The following is a 24,648-nucleotide window of genomic DNA, read 5'->3' as shown; positions in this document are numbered from 1 at the left end:
CGATACCAAAACATGAATGCAAATGTATGGATTTTAGTCTGCAAAGATCTTTTCTCTGGGCTTCTATGGCGTTCTGTTATGATAATAAAGAGCATTTTTGTGCATATTCTGCATTTAGAGACTTCAAACAACAAGCAATCAGACACTGTACAATGAATTCCCCTGCAAAGATGTTTTCATAAATTCTTGTGAAGTGTTTTTAGCACAGGTGGCTATGGTGAATCACATTGGCTTGTGGTCAGTGGTGGGTTACTGTGGAAAAGTTTGTAGCTGATTTCAGATCTATATGGAAATTGATTCAACTGCAAATTTGTTTTCAGAAACAATTCAGAGTATTTGGATTTGGCCAAGGGTCTTGGTATCAGAGGGTCTTGTTGTCAGTGGTGTGTTGCTGTGGAAGTAAGTGTTTGGACAGAAGACTGTGTCAGGGAGATTGTGATTGGCTGTCTGTCTCTCTTACATCACACATGACTTGGAAGCACCTGTCTTCACACAATCTTACCACAAGCATGAACATGAGCATCCAGATAGAGACATAAACCAACACACACACACACACACACACACACACACACACACACACACATACACTCTCCCTCACATACACTATTTCTCTCTCTCTCTCTCTCTCTCTCTCTCTCTCTCTCTCTCTCTCGTTCTCTCTCTTTCTCTCTCACACACACATGAATACACTCTCACCAGGGGGTCTTGGCTCCTGGGAGGTCAAGAGTTGTCAGTGTAACCTATGTAACATGAGTGAAGGGTTGAGTCTCACACACACACACACACACACACACACACACAGAGACTGACAGACAGACACACAAACACATACACACACACACACACACCCACACACACACACACACACACACACACACACACACACACACACACACACACACACACACACACATGCTAACACTCACAAATCCCCTCCTCCCACAAGATATAAACACTTCAATGTACGGTGTGACAGTGTACATAACTGTTTCTATTCTCACACCACTTTTGTTAATGTGTGTCCCAAAATAAGCACTGTACTGAACAGACTGCACTGAACCAGTTGATGCCCATCATTTAATGCAGCGTGTGTGTGTGTGTGTGTGTGTGTGTGTGTGTGTGTGTGTGTTTGTGTGTGTGTGTGTGTGTGTGCACGCGCACGTGTATGTGTGTGTATTTAAAATGTTAGGAGAGAGTGATCTGTGAGAAGAGGGGAATGGAAAAATGGAATGGAATGGAATGGAATAAAGAATGAGCATGATAACCTCTGAACTCCAAAGTCCACGTGTGTGTGTGTGTCTGTGTGTCTGTGTGTCTGTGTGTGTGTGTGTGTGTGTGTGTGTGTGTGTGTGTGTGTGTGTGTGTGTGTGTGTGTGTGTGTCAGTGTGTGTGTATCCACCTGTCCATCTGTCTTTGCGCTTGTGTGTTCTGCCATTAAAGACATGCTTGTTAAAATGCTCAGACCATCTGAGAGTTACTGAGTGACTGGAGAGAGAGTGAGAGAGAGGGCGGGAGGGAGAGAGAGAGTGAGAGAGGGAGAGAGAGGGAGAGGGATACAGAGAAGTGGAGGGAGGAATATGACACACCTCTCCCCTGTATTTATGCTGTGGCTGCTCCAGGGGTAAGATTTCTGGCACCAAAACAGCGTCACGCCTGCTATTCTGGTCCGTGGAGCATTACTGGCCAGGGTTGGGTAACTGTGTGTGTGTGTGTGTGTGTGTGTGTGTGTGTGTGGGAGGGGGGTCATCCTCTGCCTGGGTTGGGGTGGGGTGGGATGTGTGTGTGTGTGGGTGGGTGAGTGTGAGGGGGGCATTTCCTTGATCCGGTTGGCCTTCAGAGGACGTTCGGCGAGGTGGGAGAGTAAAGGAAGGCTTAGCATCGCACGAGCTTGCTAATTCCCCTTAATGAGGAGCGAGAGAGACGGACCATTATGATGTGCAGTCTGTCCAATACAGGCCCCCATGCGATGGACACGACACCAGCCACACACCAGGGTTGTGTAACACTCAGTAATGGGCACAAAAACATAAACAAGCACAGCGCGGTATATATACTCGGCACAACACACTCTGCATAACACATTACTTTTACATAGCTGTGTAGATATAGTCATATATATTACTGTACATGTAAGTCATTCATTTTCCAAATGAGGATCTACACCAGTAACTGTGGCTGGCTATTGTCCTTGTCGGTGCGTAGGCTCCTATCAAGATGTCATATATGAAATATTAAAGTGTGCTATTAGAAATTACACAAAACATAAACAAGCACAGCGCAGTATACTTGGCACTACGCATTCTTCATATCACATTGTTTTTAGATATAGCTGTGTGTAGATGCCATATGTATGAAATATTAAAGTATACTATTAGATATTTGGACTAGTTATTAGTGACAGCTAAAATTCAATTAGATTCAAACATCTACCTGTTCCCTTTCTCCATTAAATACTGCTTAGAGACAAAATGTTGATAAACATTACACTACCAACCTTTAGCAATGGGAATACATATATAGTTTGCTTTCTAGGAGGGTCCTAAAAGGTTGACATTAATCTTGCAAATATCGTGCAAGCCCTGTGTGTGCGTGCGTGCGTGCGTGATATGTCTCAGTGTGTGTGTGGCATGTTTCCATGTGTATATGTGTTCATGTTCATGTTCATATTGTGTGTGTGTGTGTGTGGGAGAGAGAGCGAGGAAGAGTGTGTGTGTGTGTGTGTGTGTGTGTGTGTGTTTGTATGTGCGTCATAATGTCGTCCTCAAGTGCCACCTGCTTCCATTTGTCACATTAAGAATTCTCCGGTGAATTCCAACCCAAAGCAGGCGGCCTGTGGAATGCCTCTCGGAACACTTCCCACTTCCTCAGCCCTCCTCATACTCTGTCAGTAATATGCACTGGCATGTCATGTGATTAACTGCCCATGGAAAGAAAAAGAAAATGCGCCAATAGTATACTACAGTATAGCATAGAATAGTATAATAAATTAAAAAAACAAAAAAAAACATGACACACCAATTGTGCATTGTTTAGCAACTCAACTGCAGAAGCATCTCAAACCACCAGCCAAATCTTCTGCTCTGATGAAAAGTGTGGTAAAAACAAGCTAAGACTGAACGCTTTGATCTGAGCTGTGAGTCATGCAGCATGATGCAATTCCTATAGCCAAATGAGGTGCAACAGTTATAGACTACATGCGTCCGAGCTTGGGTGTCAGGCGCCAGACTTTTGAGGATATGTGTGGTGTTGCATATACAGTACTGTACGTTGTACACATGGTGAAGTTACAGAACGCTTGCTTTTAAATATGGGAATTTGTGACTGAACAATTTTACCATCAAACATTTTCCGCATGAAGTCAATTCATACTCCTGTGAGGAGTTCAGTGGACTCCCCAGAAGAGCTACTGACTGACTGAACTGGCTCCAAGATTATTTTATCTCGCCTCTGACTGATATAGTAGCACCCTTCCAGACTGGACGGTGCCAAGTCTAAAACGAATGGCTTGCGGGCCGCCCCGGGTGCGGTACAGTAGGGGAGAGGCAGCGCTTACAAAGGTCCCTTAGGGGTCATTTTCGACACTTACTGTTTGACTATTACAGTAGCCTGTCCAAATGGACAAGGTTGATGTGATTGGCATGTCTTCATTCAAAAGTAACTAGCTTCAGATTGGTGGAGACATGCACTGATCAACTAAAAGTTTCAGTGCAGCAACACTAGCCCATGCTCGGCATCTATTCACAGTAACAACCATAGCTCTCTGCACACTTTTTTTCAAGAATTGTTTTTGGTCTTTTTCCTGATATATGCCACAGATAGGACATTATTGGACAAGACATGGGGTGTGAAATTAATAAATCACTGGAAACTTCCACGATTCCAACCTGGGTCCTTGTGGGCTCTGTCCCTACCCCTGTGGCTGTGTGGCATGAGTTGCTGCCTACTGCCCCAAAATTCCTGCTTTTGCCCCAAGGACAGCAACATCACGACCGCCAAGGACCAAGGACGGCGACGCTGCAAGTGCATGCATGTCCCAGATGATCCTCCTGCAGGGGTCAGTGAGTGTGTGAGGCCGAGGCGGACTCTGGTCACCTCACCTGGCCCCTGCCCGGGTCTCTGGGGTAATAACCTGCAAGCATGCACCCTGGCAACACCATCACCAAGGACTGCAGACCACAGTCTGCTCACTGCGCAGTGAGTGCATTGCATATATGGATATGCATAGATAGTGGTCTGTCACCAAGGCTTCATAGACTATCATCGCTATTTATCTTTTCAATCTCTCAAAAGCTTTTCTTTTAACGTAAGTTACCAGTGTATGCAAAAGTGGCTAAAAAATAAAAATCATGTCCATCTTCTGTATGTGTCTATTTATCTATTAATTAATCTATCCATCCAACCATATCCTGTCAATCTTTGAGCTCCGCTCAAAAAAGACATGCCTTGCCTGTTTTTGTCATTTGTACATTTGCTTTTGACCTGTGTCTTGGGTAAGTATATTGCACCATCTTGCACCAGATGTAATGGCTTATGCAGGGCTATGTGTGCATAATGAAGTTATACTAACACAACATTATTCCATTTTATCATTTTAAAGTATGTGTTTTGCATGTATCTACTGTAATCTTCATTCTTCTTACTAAATTATTGATGACTCAAGTATATTAGAAAAAAAGGGAAACACTTCCACAAGCCAACTAGGGATATTCAAAGTATTTGCATCACTGAAAAATGACTCACGTCAAAGCAATGAGATGGCAGCTAGCTAAGTGTTAGCTAAGTCACTAGCTTTTAACAAGAACTCCTTTGTCTTTTAATTCCAAATTCTGAATATAATATTGTTTATTGTTTATAGGATCCCCATTAGCTGGGGCATACTGTACGTCACACACAGACGTATACAGTACATATTCAACTACACAAAGTATATACCCAAAAAAGCGTAATTAAGTCATTTGATCAGACTCAGTTGGTCAAAGCACTGAAGCGTTTATTATCAAGAGGAAAAAAGGCATTACATTACAATCATAACAACAATATGGTCACTTTTGAATATGATACAGATAAAAATATTTTTTTTCCACGTTGTGCTTCATTAAAATCTGTATGAAGACACCATGAGGCCTCTTTGAAAAGAGGTAGACGCACTCTTACAGTTTACGGCTTCATTTCTTTATGTCATTTTTTTTACAGTATTTTTCACACACTCACGCACAGAGTGAGAGAGAGAGATAGATAGAGAGAGAGAGAGAGAGAGGGAGAAAGAGGGAGAGAGAGAGAGAGAGAGGGGGCTTGGCATCACACCCATGCATCTCACTGAAGTGCAACAGATACGCATACAGCCTTCACAAAAGCGCACAGAACGGCACCGCACCTTTCAGAATTAGGGCTTTTTGTCAAACTCTGCACGCTAAAAAATGAATAAAGAAATAAACACTTTTACATACACGTCAAACACACTGTGCCTGGGCACCGGGCAGTCATGCACAAGGGCCGAGGGAGGCTTGGATTTCTGTGAAAGCCCACTGCTGTTTGTGTGTGTGCGTGTGTGTGTGGGTGTGCGTGCGTCTGTCTGTGTGTGTGTGCGCGTGTGTGTGTCCGTGTTTGTATATAGTATGAGCCACTTGTGTTGGGTATACGTGAGGTCTGTATGGGAGAATGGATGGAGGCTGCACTTACAGTTTGGCAGAGATGTGTTACACTAAACTGAAGGAACAGTGCATTAGTCGAAGCCCTCAGCACATACAATAAAATGTCATGGTACAAAAGAAAAAATACAGGAAGAAAATAAGGATGTATACAGGGGTTGAATTGGCATTTTACTTTAAGTACCTTCTGAGACACATTGAGTCCACAGACGTGCAGAAAGAGATCCAGGCTTTTGGGATTCCCTTTGCAAACACTTATGAAGTCATTGTGAGCCTAGAGACTCTGGTGGGGGATAGCTCTGTGACTAGCCCCTCACCAACATCAATTATATAAGGCAGGTTGACAAAAGTGTTTATTCCAGTCTGTGTAAGCACTTATGAATGCTAATGTCTTTCAGAGATGGCCCTGCACGGATTGGTCACATGATGACCGTTTCTGTGTGCAACGAGTAGGAGCCGAAGCTCTGATTGGCTGGCCTGGCTTTGCGGGCGGGACTTGGGGGGCGGCTCATGGGACCTGAATGGCTGGAGAGCCTGGGGCGGGTGGAGCTTGTCTGGCTGGCCCATCTGGAAGGTGGGCGCTGATTGGCTGGCCGGGCAGGACGGGAGAAGCTCCGCCTCGAAGGTGCTGGAGAGGACTCACGGCTGACCTGCAGGACATTGTGGGTCATTAGTGCTGGCAGAAAACATTCAGATTTACATTTGTCCATTGTTGTTGTGTGTGTGTGTGTGTGTGTGTGTGTGTGTGTGTGTGTGTGTGTGTGCTTGTGAGAGTTTGTGTGTGAGTGTGTGTGTGTCTCTGTGTGTGTGTCTGTCTGTCTGTCTGTGTGAGGGAGTGTGTGTGAGAGAGAGAGAGTATGTGTGCATGTGCGTGTGTGTGTATGTGAATGTGGTAGAGCATTTGTTTGTGCATGTGTGTGTGAGCTAAAAACAGCGAGGATGCCCTTACCGGTGGTGTGTGTGAGACCCTGCTGGCTGGCCGATGCTGCTGTTGCTGCTGAATGTCGAGCGAGCTCAGTAGCTCCACCAGACCGCTCTCCTCCCGGCTAATGCCTGTTCCGTTTCCGAAGTAACGTCCGTTGCCGTGGCAGCCCCCACCTCCACTGCTGTGGCTGCGGAGACGGCCCACGCTTGGTCCGTTTAGGGCGTGCTCCACCATCCAGTAATCGGCGCTCGGGTCGCAACCTTGGGCCGGCACCCTGCCACTGGTGACATCCCGATCCCTTCTCTCGCCCCACTGCCCCCCTCGCTGCGGCCCCTGGGAGGGGGTGAGTTTGGGCGAGGAGTGCGACGGGGGCGTGGGGCTGGGGTTGGAGTAGCGAGTGTGTGTGTGGGAGTGCGAAGGCGTGCGTGTGTGTGAACGGCGGGGGCTGACGGGAGAGGAGCCGGTGGTCACGGTCGGCGGAGGGGAGGGCGCCACCACGCCGGCATCGGTCAACAACTTCCCCTCGTTCTCCTGGAGCATGGCGCCGAACTTGCGCAGCACCGACGGGCTGCCCTGTTTCCTGTCCAGCGGGGCGGACTTTCTGTCGGACGATAATGAGCGCTGCTGGACATGGCCCAGGGGGGAGTTGTCGACATGGCGCACGGGTGGCCGGGCTCCAGGAGTCGCACGCTGGTCATTGTAGTCCACTCCCCGAGGGCTGTCGTAGTGCACTGATTGGTTCCTCCGGTTCTCAAACTCCTCACTTCTGCCACCTTGCCAACCTGAGACAACCCTGCAGCAGAGCAACAGCACACTAAGTATGAGGAAGTTCTGTGCTTTCAATCATACATCATTGATCATGTAAAAAAAAACTATGTAGTCTAGTAGTCTACAATGTAGTCTAACTGTGCGTGTTCAGACATAGTCTATAACATAGCCTATTCTAAACAGAAATGTAAGATAGTAAATTACATACGGAACTCATACTATATCACTGTAAAAGACCAAGGCTGGCTAATTCGTGTTTTGTTTTCAAGACTGATTTTCTATGCATGACCAAACGCTTGTCAACTAAACAGAAACATAGCCTACACGTGATTTGTAACCACATTACCATTTCCTCATTGTCAATACGTGTTTTTCTCCGCCATACTGTATGTTTTAAACGAACTGATCAATAAGACACTTTTGAAAAGCTTCCAGTGTTTTCTTATTCGTTCAATAGATCTAGGCCTCTACCAAAAATCACAGCGCTGCCTGAACTTGCGTTGCCATAGTGACAAAGCGCATGGAAAGTTTTTCCAGAAGCGAGATGCAATGACGTGGGCCTGATTTTAGAAGGGGACACAGCAGGAAATTCTGTTCGATTAAAATAAGTCTAATAACAATTATATGTTATGCATACAATATGTAATATAAATGTGCTAATTTCGACATTAGTTCGTGCGTTCTAGAAACTGACCACTAACGTGGATCCTTGGATTCATTTAATCATAATCTGAGATGACATATTACGCGTGACAATCACTATAGTATATATATTCTACAATACAATAATCGGCGTTGAATGTAGGCCTACTGTACATGGTATTGAGATTTTGCTGACGATTTTTTCCCCGCATGTACATGTGTATGGTAAAGTTCGAGCTGTAAAGGTTGTGTCCTTGCAAATCATGTTATGTAAGGTAAGGTCCATGGAACAAACATAGCATGACCACCTCTGACGCAAAATAAGGATAACGTTACTGAACCCATGTAGTCTATAAATTCTAATGGCAGATCTGAAAGAGAAACCATGTAGACAAGGTGGATTCCCTGTACTATTAATTTTCAGCACAACCCTAGGCTACTACTTCTTCACTGTATAAAAACACACCTTTTGCCATCTTGGCTGCTGTGTTTGATCATTGTGACTGATATTAACATAATGGGCCATAAAACACATGCTTTGCCTGTGTCTTGATACTCTATACCAAACTATTAGAACGTATGCATCAGATGGATAAAATGAGGCAAAAACTCTTACCTTTGAGCGTCAGGATCATAGCCATTTTTTGGAGTCTGTGAAAAAGAGGGCAACACACAGTCAAACTGAGCCATAATAGGATTGGGTTATGGGATTGAAAAATGAGTGTTGTGTTAAAACAGGATAGCCAACACCCAAAATGTCTGACTCACTGTTTTGGCATTGCTCAAGCTTTGTTGGTTCTTCCCATGGCCCAGGTATCCCTGCAGAATTTCCAGGGTGGGATCCATCCCTGGGTTGCTAGGGTAACCATCCCCATAGCCATTGTTGAGCTGATAGCCACAGCCTTTGCCGACAGCAGTGGGCCGGTTCATGCCAACTGGGCGCTCCACGTTGCCACGGCTATGGCAAACGTCATTGTAGCGGCTCGAGTTCTTGTTTGCAACAGGCAGCAGGGTAATGTCATTGGCTTGATTGGGCATGGCACCATCACTTCCTCCTCTGCGAGCAACCACCTCATTGTAGAGCTACAATACACAACACAACAGCTTCTACTGTCAAAACACATGGGCACTGAGTGAGAGAGAAACACCAACCTCACATATGCACACACAACATGTGACACAATCATTCTGCTCAGTCTCTCTCCCTTTGTGTGTGTGTGTGTGTGTGTGTGTGTGTGTGTGTGTGTGTCTGATTCACTAGGGTGGGGAATAAGTCTTGTTCTTGAGCGGGTGCTTTGTGAGCATGTGCGTCTTCGTTCCAGGCCATTCCGCTGTTTAATGAGTCCATTAGTATCGGCTTACAAGCGAGTGTGAGTCAGTGTGCTCTGCCAGTATTCACACTATGCCTTAAAGGCTCGTTAACAAGGGTCAGAGGTCAATCTGGAGCCTGCTACATAAAGTCCGACTAGCCAGATGAGACTCATACAACTCATAACAGTTTTATTAGATAAGGGATTCTAAAAGTCTGTCTTTCATCATTTCTGTGTGTGTGTGTGTGTGTGTGTATGTGCGTGCATATGTGCATGAGTGAGAGGATCATTGTGGGTGTAGTGTAAGTGTCCTGAATGTATATGTGCATACCTGTGAATGTTTGTGTGTGTGTGTGTGTGTGTGTGTGTGTGTGTGTGTGTGTGTTTGTTGTGTGCCCATACAAGGGAGGCAATGTGGATGTGTGTAACTCATTCGACTGTCACTCAATAACTGCAGGATGACATCGGAAAAATGTGCAGTGGTCTCTTTAATTTTTTCCAAAGCTGTATGTGCATTTGAGACAGTGCATCTATGTACCGGTGCTAAAGTTCATGACTGGGCTTGAGTGTTAGTGTGTCAACAAATTTGAGTAGTGGCTCAGGAATGGGGGGGGTGTAAAGGGAGGTGGGTCCAGAGTGGGTCCGTGTGTATGTGTGTGTGTGTGCATGCATGTATGTACACGTGTTGTATGTATGCTTGTATTAGTGTGGGAGTATATCCGCATGTGATTCACTGCTTGTGTGTGTGTGTGTGTATGTGTGTGTGTGTGAGTGTTTTCCCGTGTCCACCCATGTGTTTCTCACCTCTTCAATCTTGCGCTGCATGTCCTGCAATTGTTCCTCCCACTCCAGCATCTCTGAGTCAAATTCAGGCCTCTCCCCCACCCACACGCCACGCTGCAGGTCCAGGGCAGCCATCCTGGTATGTGTGTGTGTGTGTGTGTATCTATGTGTGTATGAGGAAGGATGTGTGTGTGTGTGTGTGTGTGTGTGTGTGTGTGTGAGAGAGAAAAGGATTCTGTACGTATGTGTGTGTTTTGGCAGTAATTTCCTCAATGCCTCTTGAGCTCAGCTGGATTCAGTAAAGTGTGGCTTACAGATTTGTGTGTGTGAGTGTGAGCGTGAGTGTGTGTGTATGTGTGTGAGTGTCTGTGTGTTTGAGTGTGTGTTATAGGGGTCTTGGCGTCGTAAGCCGTTGGCGCTGTCAAAGGACATATAGCACATATTAGAGGTAAAAACCATGGCAGAAAACAACATGAATCAAGCTACTCCTAACCAACGAGTGGGAACTATATGCATATGAGAAGGAATTTCCGATTTTTTCAAGAGCTGCTAAAACGTCTTAGTCGGGTTTCTCGTGCGTAATGTTCCAGATATTTCAGCGTCTCCAAGATGCGTCAACGGAGAGCGTGACCTGGAGGAACGGTGGGCCCTGTTTCCCAGATATATACCGCGCGCATTTATTACTGGCATTGAGTAAAGGGGGGGATTTCTGCCGTCACGGAACCTGACACTTGAGAGCCCCGGCTGTCTTTCCTCCAGAAAATGCCCGAATGTACCACTATGCGTGATGTAAGCGCAAAGATATTTTTATCCCCGAGTAACTATGGTTCTCCAACTCTGCGCGCGTGCTGGCACCCACAGACAGAGTGAAGTAAATAAACATTATATGAAAATGAACCACCTCGATGTGTTTCGAGTTCATATATTTTCAAATCTCCTTGGAATTGAGCTTTGTCATGCCCACAAACTGGCATAATATTCTGTATGCGTATGATAAGATTTCTTTACAAAGACATTACACGCCCTTCATCAGTACAACATCGATTTCTGTTACTTAGATGCAGGACAAAGCTTGATTCAAGTGCAGCCCTTTAACAGACTTACCCTCGTCTCGTTGTGTTGCTTCAACTAATTCTGTGGTATTTGTAGCAGTGTTTTGTGAGGAAAATAGTCCAAGTTATAAAGTGTTTCCAACAAGATATATAGTATTCCCCACAATATACTAAACGCCTCTGTCAAAGTCTTTGGTGCTGCCTTGTCCTTTCGCTATCCTTTGGGACAGCACGAAACTGTCTGAGTGCGAATTCCGTCCGCCTGGCGTTCCCTTCTCTCCCGCTCTCGCTGTTACTTAGTGACGTAGGCTCGGGAGAATACGACTTTTAAGTAGCCAGGGTAACGCCCCCTATGGCAGGTGCCTCTTTTTCTGGGTAAACAACTCCGGGGTCCAAGGGGCCCACCGGAGCTTACCCCGTGCGGCCACCGGAGCCAGGATCGAGTGTCATAATGTCAGATTTATTCTGGCATTTGCGCTGAATGGGCCAGGCTGTCGTCACTCCCTCGCCAGGTTATAATTACTATCAGACAAAGTGTTTATGAGGCTATTCTCGGTTCGATATTGCGCCGCCGTACGTTTGGGTAAAGCTACTTGCTCCGTTGTTGCTATTCCTCTTTGGGAGCATGGCAGATTTTTATCTGGTGACCTCTGCCTGCTTACTCGTTCTTGGCTTACGGCGAGGACCTTCGCATCTCAGGACGCGTGCATAATGTTTTTATTTCGGAGAGGCTTTCCAGAGAATGCACGCATGTCAAACTGGCGAGCTGTCTTCGAATTTTAATGGGTTATTTCTATTGCCAGCCATGGCGTTTATTTATTTTGACACTTGTCATCATTGCGCAATGTGCCCGTGCGTCATTTGACTCTCGCGACCAGTGACCCAAATAACTGACCAACCGCGCTGAGGACAGGGCCGGTGGAGAAAAACAAGGATGTTCAAGCAGCCTCCACCTTCTGCATCCCAGAAACCGCCCTGCGTCAGCGTGAAAATCCCGAATTTCAAAGTTAACGCAATTGGAACCCTCTCGTTCATGAATCACCAGGGGACAAGAAGGGGGTTGGGGGCGGGGGTCTTATGTAAGTCGAATCCTAGGGACAAGACCGAGGCCAGCAAAAATATTTCCTTCATAACCACAGTAGCTACTGAATAAGTGTTTTAAAGGGACTGGAACTCATGTTTGCACAAGCATAATACCTACAGTGCACCATGACACCAGTGACAATCCCACTGACAGGTAGCTGCTGTGATCTTCAGAGTGGACCTTTACGACCTGATGGTGTTGCCACACACATGCCAGGTAGAACCCGGCCCCCGTTCACTTAAATTAACTTAATATCTTCGACTTCAACCAATAAACAGGCAAAAGAAAGGCAAGGCTCCCACAATTCCTGAATTACTGTGGCTTGTGCTACTGCGGTGCAATCCATAAACATGGTCTCTGATCACTTCCTTCAGACAGACTACAACTCGTATGAGCTTCAAACATGACCTGCACACATGAACATGGACTGTTTTCATGTTCACAAAACGGGCCAGTGTTGAATTTCCAGCAAACACGGATCAAAGGACATGAATGTGTAACAGTAACATGCCTTGTGTTGTACAATAAATGTGTGTGTATTCTGTAATGTGTGTTAAATATGAGTACATGAACGTGTGGTCTCTCCATAAGCACACTGCAGTCACTAGGCACTGAGTGTCCGTCAGCAGCACCAGCTGTGTGGAGGCCAGCAGGGTGAAGGAGAGGAGCCTTCACGTGTCACCCAACGAGGCCAGAGCATAGAGCCACCTGTCCCCACATACCAAAGGTTAGGAACCCGACGGTGCAGATTAGTATCTGTATCATCACACACACACACACACACACACACACACACACACACACAGAGTCATACACACACACACACACACACACACACACACAGAGTCATATACACACACACACACACACACACACACACACACACACACACACACACACACGCACACACACACACAGTCACATGGGCACACAAACACACACACTCACACATGCACTCACAGACACAGTCACATACATACACACACACACACACACACACACACTCAGTCAGTCATACACGCACATAGCTTTTCTCTCACTCACACACACACACACACACACACACACACACACACACACACACACACACACACACACACACACAAACACACACACACACACACACATTCAGTCATATACGCACATACATTTTCTCTCTCACACACACACACACACACACACACATATACACACACACACACACACATTGCAGTATAGCCTACTCATTGCTTACATGTAAGCAGCAGTCTAAAGGTGATGATACATTAGACATTTTTTTGAGCCACGTTGCTGGCCAACCACATAACTGGTCTCCATGTGTTCTGATTTGATGATCAATGCCTACTGATGATTTCGGAACTTCACAAAAACAATTGTTGCTCAATGGGAACATGGCAGAACAAAAATCCCATGACCATTGTCCAGCAACGTTGTTCAAAAAGTTGCCTTTTTATCATCAGCTTAACATTTTTTGTCTGAGGTGTCACTAAGACCCTCCTGAGGAGTGTTGGTGAGTCACAGGTGTCAGTGTGTGCTGGTGAAGTAGTTTCTAGATACTCACCTTTTACTGTCAAAACAGACTGGGGGTATGGACAGAGCTCACTGGCCAGCTTGAATTCTGGGAAATGTAGTCTGGAACTGTGATGCATGAGTAAAGCCTGGGGATGGGTCTTCTGTACTTGTGTGACAATGACAGTTTTCAAACAAAACAAAAAAACAAAAACAAAATGACAATAACAACAATAACAAGTGATGAATGAAATGTATAGCAATGCGAAATAATAAAGAGAGCTCTCTGAGACTAGAGAACGAAGAAGAGGGTGAAGAGGAAGACGAGTTTGAAGATGGTGGCATAAGAGAGGGATGAGAAGAGCACTAGCATCAGGATGAGCAAAATGATGGGCTGAAACATCTGCTGAAAAAAAGAAGACGGAAAGACACAAACAGAGAGAGAGAGGGAGGGAGAGAGAGAGAGAGAGAGAGAGAGAGAGAGAGAGAGAGAGAGAGGGAGGGAGAGAGGCAGAGGAGAAGGTATCAGTGAAGCAAAGTGACAGGTCAGCGATTATCCAACAGGTTCACCCACACAAATTAATGTTTTTGTTTGAAACTTAACATAGGGGAATCATTACTTATCCAAACCATGATGGAAGTAAGTTACAGGTTTAGACAGGTCTGATCAAACCCAGAATGCTTTGCACACACACACACATACACACATGCAAAGCCACAAAAACTCACATACACATTTTGACAGACATTCATTAATATCAGACACACACATAGACACACACACACACACACACAAACATTAACATTAAAACACAAAAAAATACACCTACATGCTCACACATGCACACAAGCACACATTGACAAGTTGATATAGGATACTTCACACATCATCCCTCAACTGCAACTGCAAGAGAGCAGAACACAACATAGACACGCGCACACACCAACAAACATGTAATACACTCATGCTTACACATGGACACAATGTACACCCTACTAACACAGGCACACACACATACACTCACATAGATAGGTGGGTATACACACTCATGCACACAAGCAAGCAATCAATGACACATACAGTACACCCTACTAGACACACACACACCCACACACACAAACACACACACACACACACACACACACACACACACACACACACACACGCGTGCGCACACACACACACACACACACACACACACACACACACACACACACGGTTAGCACATAGATAAAACCCTATGGACACTTGCAGACAAGTAATATACTCATGCTTACACATACACACAATGACACGTGCACCCTACTGTACAACACACACACACACACACACACACAGACACGCGTGCGGTTAGCACATAGATAGACGCGTACACACACTCACAGACGTTTCCTCGGGGTCGCGACCCTGTCCCCTGGGCGGCTCCAGCCGTTGGATGAAGCCCTGCAGGTCTCTCCGGAAGCCCTTCATCTGGCCGTTGATTCGCTGCAGCAGCTCCTGCTCCCGCCCACTCCCGCTGCCCGCCTCCGCCGCCGGCCCCTCGTCCTGCGCCATCAGGTTGCCGTTGACGACGGACCCCGCCGCCGACGATGAGGAGGAAGAGGAGGAGGAGGAGGACGCGCCGGTGTGGGCCTCGGTGATGATGGAGCTGGTGTCGCTGATGAGCCGCTCGATGGTGCCGCCCAGTCGCTCGGCCTCCTGGCGGATGTCCACCATCTGCTGGCAGCCAATCAGGGGCTGCCGGACGCCGCCGCCGCCGCTCCGGCCCAAGGCCGAGGACGGCCGGGAGTCGACGAGCAGCTGGGACCAGGACGAGCCCCCCCCGCCGGTCATCAGCACCTCGTCCGGGTCGCTCTCGCCGCCCACGGGCCCCTCCCTCTGGCGCGAGGACGGGTGCGTCTCGGCCTCGCCGGGCGTGGGGCTGTCGCGCGAGCCGACCGACAGGTCCGAGGTGGAGGCGGCCAGCAGCGGGTCGCTCATCAGCCGCCGCTTCTCCGTCTGCAGCTGCAGGACCTTGCCGGCCAGCGCGTTGACCTGCCGGCGGGCCGCGCGCAGCTCCTCCTGCACGGACTCCGACCCGATGCCGCCGCCGCCGCCGGACCCTCCTCCTCCTCCGAGGCCACCCGCTTCCCGGCAGCGCAGCGTCTGCAGCTCGGCGGTCATCCGCTCGTTGCGCTCCTCGGCCTCCGACAGGTTCCTCCGCAGCAGCTCGGCCTCCTCCTCCAGCAGCAGGAGCTGCTCCCTGAGCTCGGACAGCCCCGGGCCCTGCAGCCGGCCCATGCCGCCACCTCCTCCTCCTCCTGCGCCTCCTCCTCCCAGCGTCTCGTCGCCCCGCAGGTCGCTCAGCTCGGCGCGCAGGCCGCGGTTCTCCACCTCCAGCTCCACGATCTTGCGGCTCAGGGCGTCGGCCTCCTCCTCCACCAGGCGCAGGCGGAGCTTGAGCTCGGCCTCGCGGGTGCTGGGCGGCCCGGCGGCCTCGCCCTTGGGGTGCAGCGGCGTGTGCGGCGGGTGGCTGGGCGGCAGCTCGCCGTAGAGCGTGCGGTACTGGTGCAGCTGCTGCTCGGCCGCCTCGCGCTCCTTCTCCACGCCCACCATCCTCTTCCTCAGCAGCTCCCCTTCCTCGTTCAGGAAGGCCAGCTGGCAGCGCAGGTCGTCGTTGTCGTCGTCCTGACGACGGCACAAACAAACACAATCAAATAAACGGCGTGGCGTGACATAGCTGACACATTGCTGGGAGGTGATGGAGGAAGGTTATGCAACCTCTCCCCGTTCCATTTGGATACATGTCAACATAATTACGTTTCAATTCTGTCTCCTGTCCGTCTGTCTAGCCAACAAGCATTATACAGTACACGGTATAAAATAACACCACATCTCTGCTAACAGCATTGGCGCAGGTGTTATTCCTTCCGTGCCCATGCACAGTCAGATTTAGTGTCAACATCACAGCCACAACCAGGCACATGGATGCAGAGTAAAAGCATCATGAGGTCTTCATGTGCTGCAATGCCAGTCAGTGTCAATTAAGATGCCAAAGGACATTGGCACTGCATACGACAGTAGTACCTATGATTTCTAATATCTGCACAAACTATACAAAGTTGTTATTTTTGAGACAGATTCAGGTGTACTGTAATAGCTACAGTACATCTCCACCATTATGATAGGAGTCCACAAACCTGTTAGGTAAAGGCATCTCAACTGCACTGAACAATACTTCCACCTAGTGGCTTAACTCAGCACTGCACAGCTAATAAACCTCACGACCTGGCCATCCATCATAATAATAATCCATTAAGGATAATCAGATATGGGTGATTAAGGCAGGCTTTACGGTAAACCACTTTGGATAAGGGATCATGAAAACAACGCTAAGCTAATAACCTCAAATCTCAGTGGTATGAGCCTAGAGTAGGAGTCTGTTTGTTTGTTTGCATTGTGGGCAACAATACGCGGCCAGAATGTATAACTACATTGTGAAAAGTGCTATGCAGCCTTAAAGGATATTAATAAGGACCTCAGCAGTGATCAGGACAGAACATTACCATTATCTGTGTAAGTGCTGCTTTTGCTCTTTGCAGTTAAATGAATGTCAACCTAATGTATGGGTTATTAATGTACAGTAAAATAGTACATGTAGGCCTACTGAACACCTGAACAGGTGAGAATGATATAAGTACCTCAGTGGGTGTGGTCCTCCTCTCAGACTTCTCTTTACTGCCTCTTCTCTTCTGTGGCTGAGGCAAAGGAAAAACATTTCACCATCAGATACTGTTGTTCCATCTGAAGACAATGCAACGATCACAACCATACTGTATATTCTTATGAAAGACAAAACTAAAAGCATACCTTGTATATACCTGTATAGCGTAAGGTTATTTCTAATTGAAGAATAAGACATATAATGTATAAATTCATAGTCTAATCTCCAGGCTAATGGCCATAAAGTGCACAGTCATAGTAAAACACATTTTGTCTCGAGAGCATCCTTGTGACTGAGCGACTGTAGGAATTATCTCAGCGACACAGAGCAGGATTATTGTCCTCGTTATAATACAACTGACTCATCCATGAGACAGACATGATTGTCCTTCCTCTGACACCAGCAGTCTCCTTCCCACTGAGCCAGAGCTAAATATGGAATCCCAGCCAAGATCAAATGTGCATTGAAGGGATTTGACTGCTGTCTTTATTCCTGTAATGTCTGGATAAATGGTAGCATTTTTGTATGTTGTCCCAGTTTCTGTATTTTCTCTGATCCTGCAAACAGAGCTGGGATGAGAGAACCTTAGACTTGTCTGACTTCATCATCATCATCGTCGTCATCATCATCACCAGATGAAAAATTATCATTAGCAGTGAGCTAATTCGGTATGTTAATGACACCAATTTTGTTGATAAAAACAATGATAAAAAAATTGTTGGTAATGCTGACTATAGTATATCTCACATCAAGATGATGTTGGCCAGCAGACCGACCAACGGACCAACTGTCTCTTCTGAAATACTGAAGCTAAGCAGGTGTAGGCTTGGTTACCACTTTGATGGGATAAAGTACTGTACCTCCTTGGAAAACTAAGTTGCTACTGGAAGTGGTGTTGGTGGTAGCCTGGCTAGCGCCTACCAATTTTCAAATGAGAGGTGGTCTGGCAACCAAACGTTAATTTTCTCGTATTTGAAAAAAAAATGCTCCGATCCGTTCATTGGGTGCCACGGATGTCTATCAAATGCGTCTGTGCATAGCTCATCATCTTCTTGCTTTCCCCCCTGTTCTGCGATTGGTCCCCTATCTCAGGCAAAAAATAGGGCGGTAGTTTGCAGACTGCCTTAGCAGCGCGAATGAAATTGCACGCAAGGCAGGATGGGAACACCCAGGCTATGTTGGTGGTAGGTTCACCACTAGGTTCTGATGAAGGCCTAGTGCCGAAACGTCACTCTAGTCAAATAAAGTGGTGATTCTAAAGCAGCAGTGTTGCGCTTTTTCATACCTCTTGTAATATTGAACCTTTAAAAAGCTGCACCTGCAAAAACCCTATCAAGGTGTGCAGGTCCTCTCTTGACTTGGTGGTAGGTTCACTCCCGCTGCCTCGCCTCCCTCTCACAAAAGATCCATCCCAGTGCCCCAGCGCAGTGATGGAGACACCGTGCTGCATGACATGCCGTCCTTCCGATGAGACGTTAAACTAAAGTCCTGACTCACACCGGTCATTACTGTAAAGATGCCGTGGCACTTATGGCAAAGAGTAGGGGGTTCTCGGGTGTCCTGGCTGAATTTCCAGCATGGCTCATTCAATCTGGTCCCCTAATCATCCCTCAGTGTAATTGGTTCATTCATCTATTTCCTCACTCTCTACCTCAAGCTGCTGTGGTGAGCGTTCTTGGCACATAATAGGTGGATTCGACTTGATGTAGCCGTCTTAAGACAACTGCAGACGTGACTATTTCTGAGATTCTGATACGCTTAGTTTCAACCATAACGTATGCTAGCCTGGCTAGCGCCTACCACTTCTCAAAGGAGACGTGGTCTGGCAACCAGACGTTCATTTTCTCGTATTTGAAAAAATGCCCAGATCCGTTCATTGGGCGCCACGGATGTCTATCAAATGCGTCTGTGCATACATAGCTCATCATGGTCTTGCTTTCTCCCCTGTTCTGTGATTGGTCGCCAACATCAGGCGAAAATGTGGGTGTTAGTTTCCAGACTGCCTTAGCTGCGTGATTGAAATCACCGCGCAAGGCAGGATGGGAACACCCAGGCTAAACGTATGCACAATTCCGGCTTGAAAATTTATCGGAATCTCCAAAATAATCACGTCTGTAGTCATCATATGATGGCTACATCAAGTCGAATCCACCCAATGGCTGCCATGCATCACCCAGGTGGGTGCCACACATTGGTGGTGGGTAGTGAGGTTCCCCCTTCACTGTGAAGCACTTTGAGTGCCTTGAAAAGAGCTATAAATGCAGTGTGTTGCATTTGCACAGTCCTGACTGGGACAATGGGAAACAAACAAAGTGGTTCAAACAAAGCCACACAGAGAGAGGTGAGCAATTGTTGCGCTAAAACACTGTGACCCCTTCTGCTAGAACAGCAGTATACCTGCACTGTAACAACATTTGTGTCCCATGAATAAAGCATAAAGTGCCTCACCATTTTGTGCTTCTCCACTTCGCTCTGCAGGGCCTGTTTGGTCACCTCCAGCGCGATGAGGTTCTCTCGCAGTTTGTCGTTCTCCTCCTCCGTCTTGGTGCGCTTCTCCTCCACCTTCTCCAGCTCGTGGTGCAGACGCACGGACACATCCTTCGCCACCTGCCACACGGAACATTTGACTTCTTCCTCAAGATATACAGTACTGTGTTTCCATTCAACAGTCACATATGATTTTGGATATGTCTGTAACTCCTCCCACTCCAACAATGTTAAAACAATAAAAATGTTCATCACAAACAAAGATATACTGTGTTCATGTACAAAAATTATTTTCTAGATATACAGTACTACACTACACTACACTACACTGCATTATCAATTGTCAATTGATATACCTCATGGACACCTTCTTTTACATCTGCCACATAAAAACTGTATACTCTGTTTTGAAAGCATACACATCAAAATACTGTAATCACATATAAAATGGTTATGGTTATGGTTATGGTTATGGTTATGGTTATGGTTATGGTTATTTAGCAGACGCCTTTGTCCAAAGCGACATACAAATAAATAACAATACAAATTAAATGAACAGTGAACAATTACAAAATGATCTAGTAGCTATACTATGCTGTATTATCTACTACTAAATAAATAGACCTATACCGTTTTACATACTGTATCTCAATTTCCATCTGTCACATACAAACAATATATACAGTACTGATATATACAGTATATAACTGTACTGTTGTAGAAGGTGTGCTATCTCACAGTGCAGACTATACTGTAACTATCTGCTATACTGTACATACATGATATTTTCAACCAGATATATTGCACTTCACAGACATCTGCTTTGCCACCTGTCAAACACAAAGACCGGTTTTACCCTCCACACCCTGAAGATGCAAGCTGACACGATGGTGTCGTTAGCCCAGTATGTAAAAGGCTTGTTTAATTATTTACACCACTTTGGGAGCCTGCACTTGTCTTTTTTACACCTACAAGTCTGTTTTACACATTATGAAGCTCCTAGAAGAGAGATGGTGTATGCGAGTTAGACAAACTAGGAGATAAATACAAATAACTTGACTTGACGTTTGCGCCACACGTCTTTCCACACATCGCTAGGGATTCTCTCTCTCACAAACACATACCGACAGTCAGTCAGACAGACAGACACTCTCTATCTCTCTCTCTCTCTCTCTTTCACACACACTGGCTCTTGCTTTGCATGAAAAATGAGGGATAAAGGCTTGCTTTAATAATTCCCTTCACACTTGGGTGCGAGCAAGAGGGTGAAGTTCTTTTATCTTCAGTTGTGGCATATAAAGCCCGCTCTAGGGGCTGTGTGGCGTTCTATTATAGCAAATCCTGCACAGGAACCCCTGATCAACCCCAGATATACATGGCTGTTGTTATTGGCGTTGCTCATCACAGCCACAGCCACAGCCTCCTCCTATGATCTCAGGTTATACTGGGTCACTTCCTACGGCAGGCTGACATTTCAACTGATCTTTCATCTCTCTCTCTCTCTTACACTCACTCACTCACACAGGCACATTCTCTAATTTATCTCTCTCTCTCACACACTCACACACACACACACACACACACACACACACACACACACACACACACACACACACACACACACACACACACACACACACACATGTCAAGGTCTCTTGCTGCTAAAACACAAAAGAGAAGGCACTCCCACACCCCACAGTAAACACAGTCACGCGCACGCGCCTCCGAGCGCGCACACACACACACGCACACACGCACAGTCGCACACCCATCCATCTCCACGTCCAGACACACTGATTGGTTAGAAGCGAACCTTAAGTTCCTGCTCAAGGTTCCGAAGCACCTCGTCGTCCACCTCCCCGCTCTGTGCAAACCGTGCCCGTTTCCTCTCGGCCTTTCGAAGCCGGTATTGCAGGATTCGGCAGCTCTTGTTCGCTCTCTCGAGCTCTCTCCGCATTTCCTGCAGCTGGTGTGTGTCCTCCTCGTAGAACGTATCGCGCATTTCGTCCATTTCCGCCCGCATCTCATCGATCTCACACTGTAACCCACAATCAAACATATCACAATCACAAACGCAGAAATGCAGAAATGCAGAAATTTGACCACCATGAAAGCAGGTAGTGGTAACATGAAAACAACGATGGGATTTCCCCTCGTACCTTAAGGTCCTCATTTTCATCCTCCAGTCTCTCGATCTCATCACGGAGGGCCCTCTCCTGCTCAGTTCCGGGTTCGGCGTTGGAGTCCTCCGCGGCCGGTTCCGGTGTTGAGTTCGTTTGCATTTTTCTGCGTCTCTTGAGTATTTTGCTTATGTACAGGAGTTCGGTCTGCCCACACACTCCGGCGTTCCCCCCACACGGACTTGCACTACAGCCCGCTGTGGCCTCCTCCTCCTCCTCTTCTTTCTCGTCGTTCCTCGGCCCTCTTCCCCTCAAGACACGGTTTGATCCGTCTGGTTCCCAGTCCCTCTTGGATCTTCTAAGACAGGGCAGACGAAGGTATCGGCGAGAATCCGGAGGGTGGTGGATTCTCTCCTCAGTTTCAAACACCGACGCGGCCCTGGGAGGTTCAGTCGCGTTCGTTTCAGCACCATCCGGCTGAACAGCTGCCGGATCGGCTTCCGCCTTTCCGCGGTGATGAACCGCACGGAGAGGCACGGGCACTCTGTGTGTTTTCGCTCCAAGTCTGGCTGCAAAGCTCGCAGCGCGAAAGCTTTTCGGTCTGGCAGCGGTTTTATCGGCACCGTCTCCCCGGCGAGTTAGCGAGGATGAGGCGAACAGATGTCGTGTCCCCGCCTGGCTCCCGGTCGGTGAGAGATCCGCAGCGCCACCAGTGGCCGTATTCATCACGTCACGTTTAGTGTTCACGGTTTGCCGGCCTCTGTCGCTGTCTGACAGAGAGACTTGAAAAGCGACAAAAGGGGTCTTTAGGTTTAGTTTCGTAAAGTTCCTGCAAGTTGTGTGGCTGTAGGGATGTTTAAGTTATCTTCACTAGCCTACTTCTACGATATCGACGCTGCTGGTATTCTAATTTATTTATTTGATTTCTTCTGTTCTTCAGGGTAGTGTCAGGTTACAGTAACATAACGGTCTAATATCAGCACAATACTCTCAAACCCCTTAAACAAACTCATTCAGGCTTATCGTACATCCAATATCACAATTTTGAAATTATCCTAATTAGCCTATAGTTACTTCATGTTCAAGTTACTTTGTAAATAGTCTCTGTACATTGAGTACATGATTTTTTAAATTATTTGGCCTAAGCAAATAACCCATTGAAATCACCTAGGCTATAAACATAGACCCATTCTTACCCGGGACGCCAGTGGAGCCTCCGTGAAGCAAAATAAGGGTCGATTAGCTGTACCAGGCGCCACAGTCGTTCTAAAGTAACAGCCTATGTCAAATATTCATGAGGTGATGTCACAGCTAACCAGGAAGTAAACAATCCGCTCATTCACTTCGAAGGCAACGTTCTTGTGTTGCAGCAGACAGGACTCAAGGAAAAACAATACCAGCCGGTACAAAACGTTTACTTATGCGCCTGTGCCATTATTCCTAAACCTATGTCGTTCTTACATGCAACAACAACCAAATAGAGAAAGGCAATAAAACATTCAGTCACAACACATCATAAGATCTCATTGTGTGCCACAAAGGTAGTTATTGTCTTGTACAACCAGTGGATCCTCCTGAACTTGGTAATTTATGCTATTTAAGCTTGAAAGAATACTGTGAATAACGTGTCTTTAATCCAAGATAAGAGAATAAGAATAAAGAATATATGGAATTGTGTACTGTATGACTACATGTTATAGCTACAGTACTTCAAGTCAACACTAGAGCATGCTAAAGACTTTTGGATTCCTCCAGCAATAAGTCCTCAGACTTTCATGAATGCAAACTAGTTAAAAAAAAAAAAAAAAAAAAAAATGACGTCAACGTCAAACAAACAAACAAACAAGCAAACAGACAAATAAACGACATAAAGTATGATATATGCACAATCAGTTTCTGATACAATAATGATTCTTGGAAAACAACACATGTTTATTGATTTCATATCACAGTGATAAGATCATCTTCTTTTACAGGCTAACAGACTGCTTTATTGATGACAAACTGTTCTGTAAGAGTCCAGATGTTCAAACCTGTACGACATGTGAGAGAAACTCAGTAAAACATGTTGTCCAGGGGGTCTTGCCTAACTGACAGAAAGCCTTGAGGTGAATGTGTTAAGGATGACCACTGGCAAACTTTGGAATTGTTCAGGTGTGTGTGTGTGTGTGTGTTGATTGGGTGTATGTGTGTGTATGCATGTTCTACGATGGTAGTGACCAATATGTCACCATATGTGTACATAACTGTGCTTTCTGTTGTACATAAATGCTCTTCAGCCCCCCTATTGGTTGGAGCTCAACGATCTCACTCCTTCTATGGGCTGGAGCGATTTGAAATCTCTCTGTTCTCATTTGCTGGCGCGGTATGGTCTTCGTCTGGCAGGTCTCACTCTGAAGACGGGTCTCCGTGCGGGCCCCGCGGCCGGTGGGGGAGGAGGGGGCGGGGCCCCGCCGCCGCACTGCCTCTGACACGCCTCCATGGACAGGAAGCTGTTTCCGTTGCCCTGGCAACCGCCGTACCAGAAGTGGGTGCAGGTCCTCTGGGAGTAGTCGAAGTAGAAGCGGGAGATCCAGTCGTGGCAGGGGCCCACCTCACGGGGCAAGGTGCACA

The 24,648-nt window shown here is 46.8% G+C and overlaps 3 protein-coding genes across 3 annotated transcripts in view; all 3 read right to left on the bottom strand.

The window, feature by feature from the left end:
- Nucleotides 1-4,972: 4,972 nt before the first annotated feature.
- Nucleotides 4,973-7,785, bottom strand: LOC134098224 (uncharacterized protein KIAA0408-like). Its single transcript, XM_062551228.1, has 3 exons — nucleotides 7,691-7,785; nucleotides 6,601-7,369; nucleotides 4,973-6,301 (listed from the first exon to the last, which is right to left on the bottom strand). The coding sequence occupies exons 1-3, from the start codon at nucleotides 7,699-7,701 to the stop codon at nucleotides 6,071-6,073; spliced, it is 1,011 nt and encodes a 336-aa protein (XP_062407212.1). The 5' UTR covers nucleotides 7,702-7,785; the 3' UTR covers nucleotides 4,973-6,070.
- A 2,428-nt stretch (nucleotides 7,786-10,213) lies between these two features.
- Nucleotides 10,214-22,761, bottom strand: LOC134097374 (protein SOGA3-like). The gene is made up of 7 exons (XM_062550259.1): nucleotides 22,075-22,761; nucleotides 21,729-21,953; nucleotides 19,877-20,035; nucleotides 17,406-17,462; nucleotides 15,109-16,392; nucleotides 13,777-14,127; nucleotides 10,214-10,497 (listed from the first exon to the last, which is right to left on the bottom strand). Exons 1-6 carry the CDS (start codon nucleotides 22,759-22,761, stop codon nucleotides 14,017-14,019), a joined length of 2,523 nt encoding a protein of 840 aa, XP_062406243.1. The 3' UTR covers nucleotides 10,214-10,497; nucleotides 13,777-14,016.
- A 1,185-nt stretch (nucleotides 22,762-23,946) lies between these two features.
- Nucleotides 23,947-24,648, bottom strand: part of paplnb (papilin b, proteoglycan-like sulfated glycoprotein) — an 11,293-nt gene continuing 10,591 nt past the window's right edge. Inside the window, exon 14 of the mRNA XM_062550783.1 lies at nucleotides 23,947-24,648. This exon is cut by the window's right edge and continues 25 nt beyond it. Within this exon, the coding sequence (XP_062406767.1) occupies nucleotides 24,386-24,648 (263 nt within the window). The 3' untranslated portion in view covers nucleotides 23,947-24,385.

Source organism: Sardina pilchardus, chromosome 12 (assembly GCF_963854185.1).
Source record: "Sardina pilchardus chromosome 12, fSarPil1.1, whole genome shotgun sequence".
In the NCBI taxonomy this organism is placed as follows: domain Eukaryota; kingdom Metazoa; phylum Chordata; class Actinopteri; order Clupeiformes; family Clupeidae; genus Sardina; species Sardina pilchardus.
This window is presented reverse-complemented; position numbering and strand designations above follow the sequence as displayed.

Bases quoted from the DNA above. Each gene is read 5' to 3' on its own strand.
- LOC134098224 (XM_062551228.1), bottom strand. The intron at 6,302-6,600 runs GTAAGGGCATCC...AATGTCCTGCAG, and splicing joins GGGTCTCACACACACCACCG to GTCAGCCGTGAGTCCTCTCC.
- LOC134097374 (XM_062550259.1), bottom strand. From the start codon at position 22,761: ATGAATACGGCCACTGGTGGCGCTGCGGATCTCTCACCGACCGGGAGC. The intron at 20,036-21,728 runs GTTCGCTTCTAA...TCCGTGTGGCAG, and splicing joins ACCTTGAGCAGGAACTTAAG to GTGGCGAAGGATGTGTCCGT. The intron at 16,393-17,405 runs GTACTTATATCA...TGCCGTCGTCAG, and splicing joins GGAGGACCACACCCACTGAG to GACGACGACAACGACGACCT.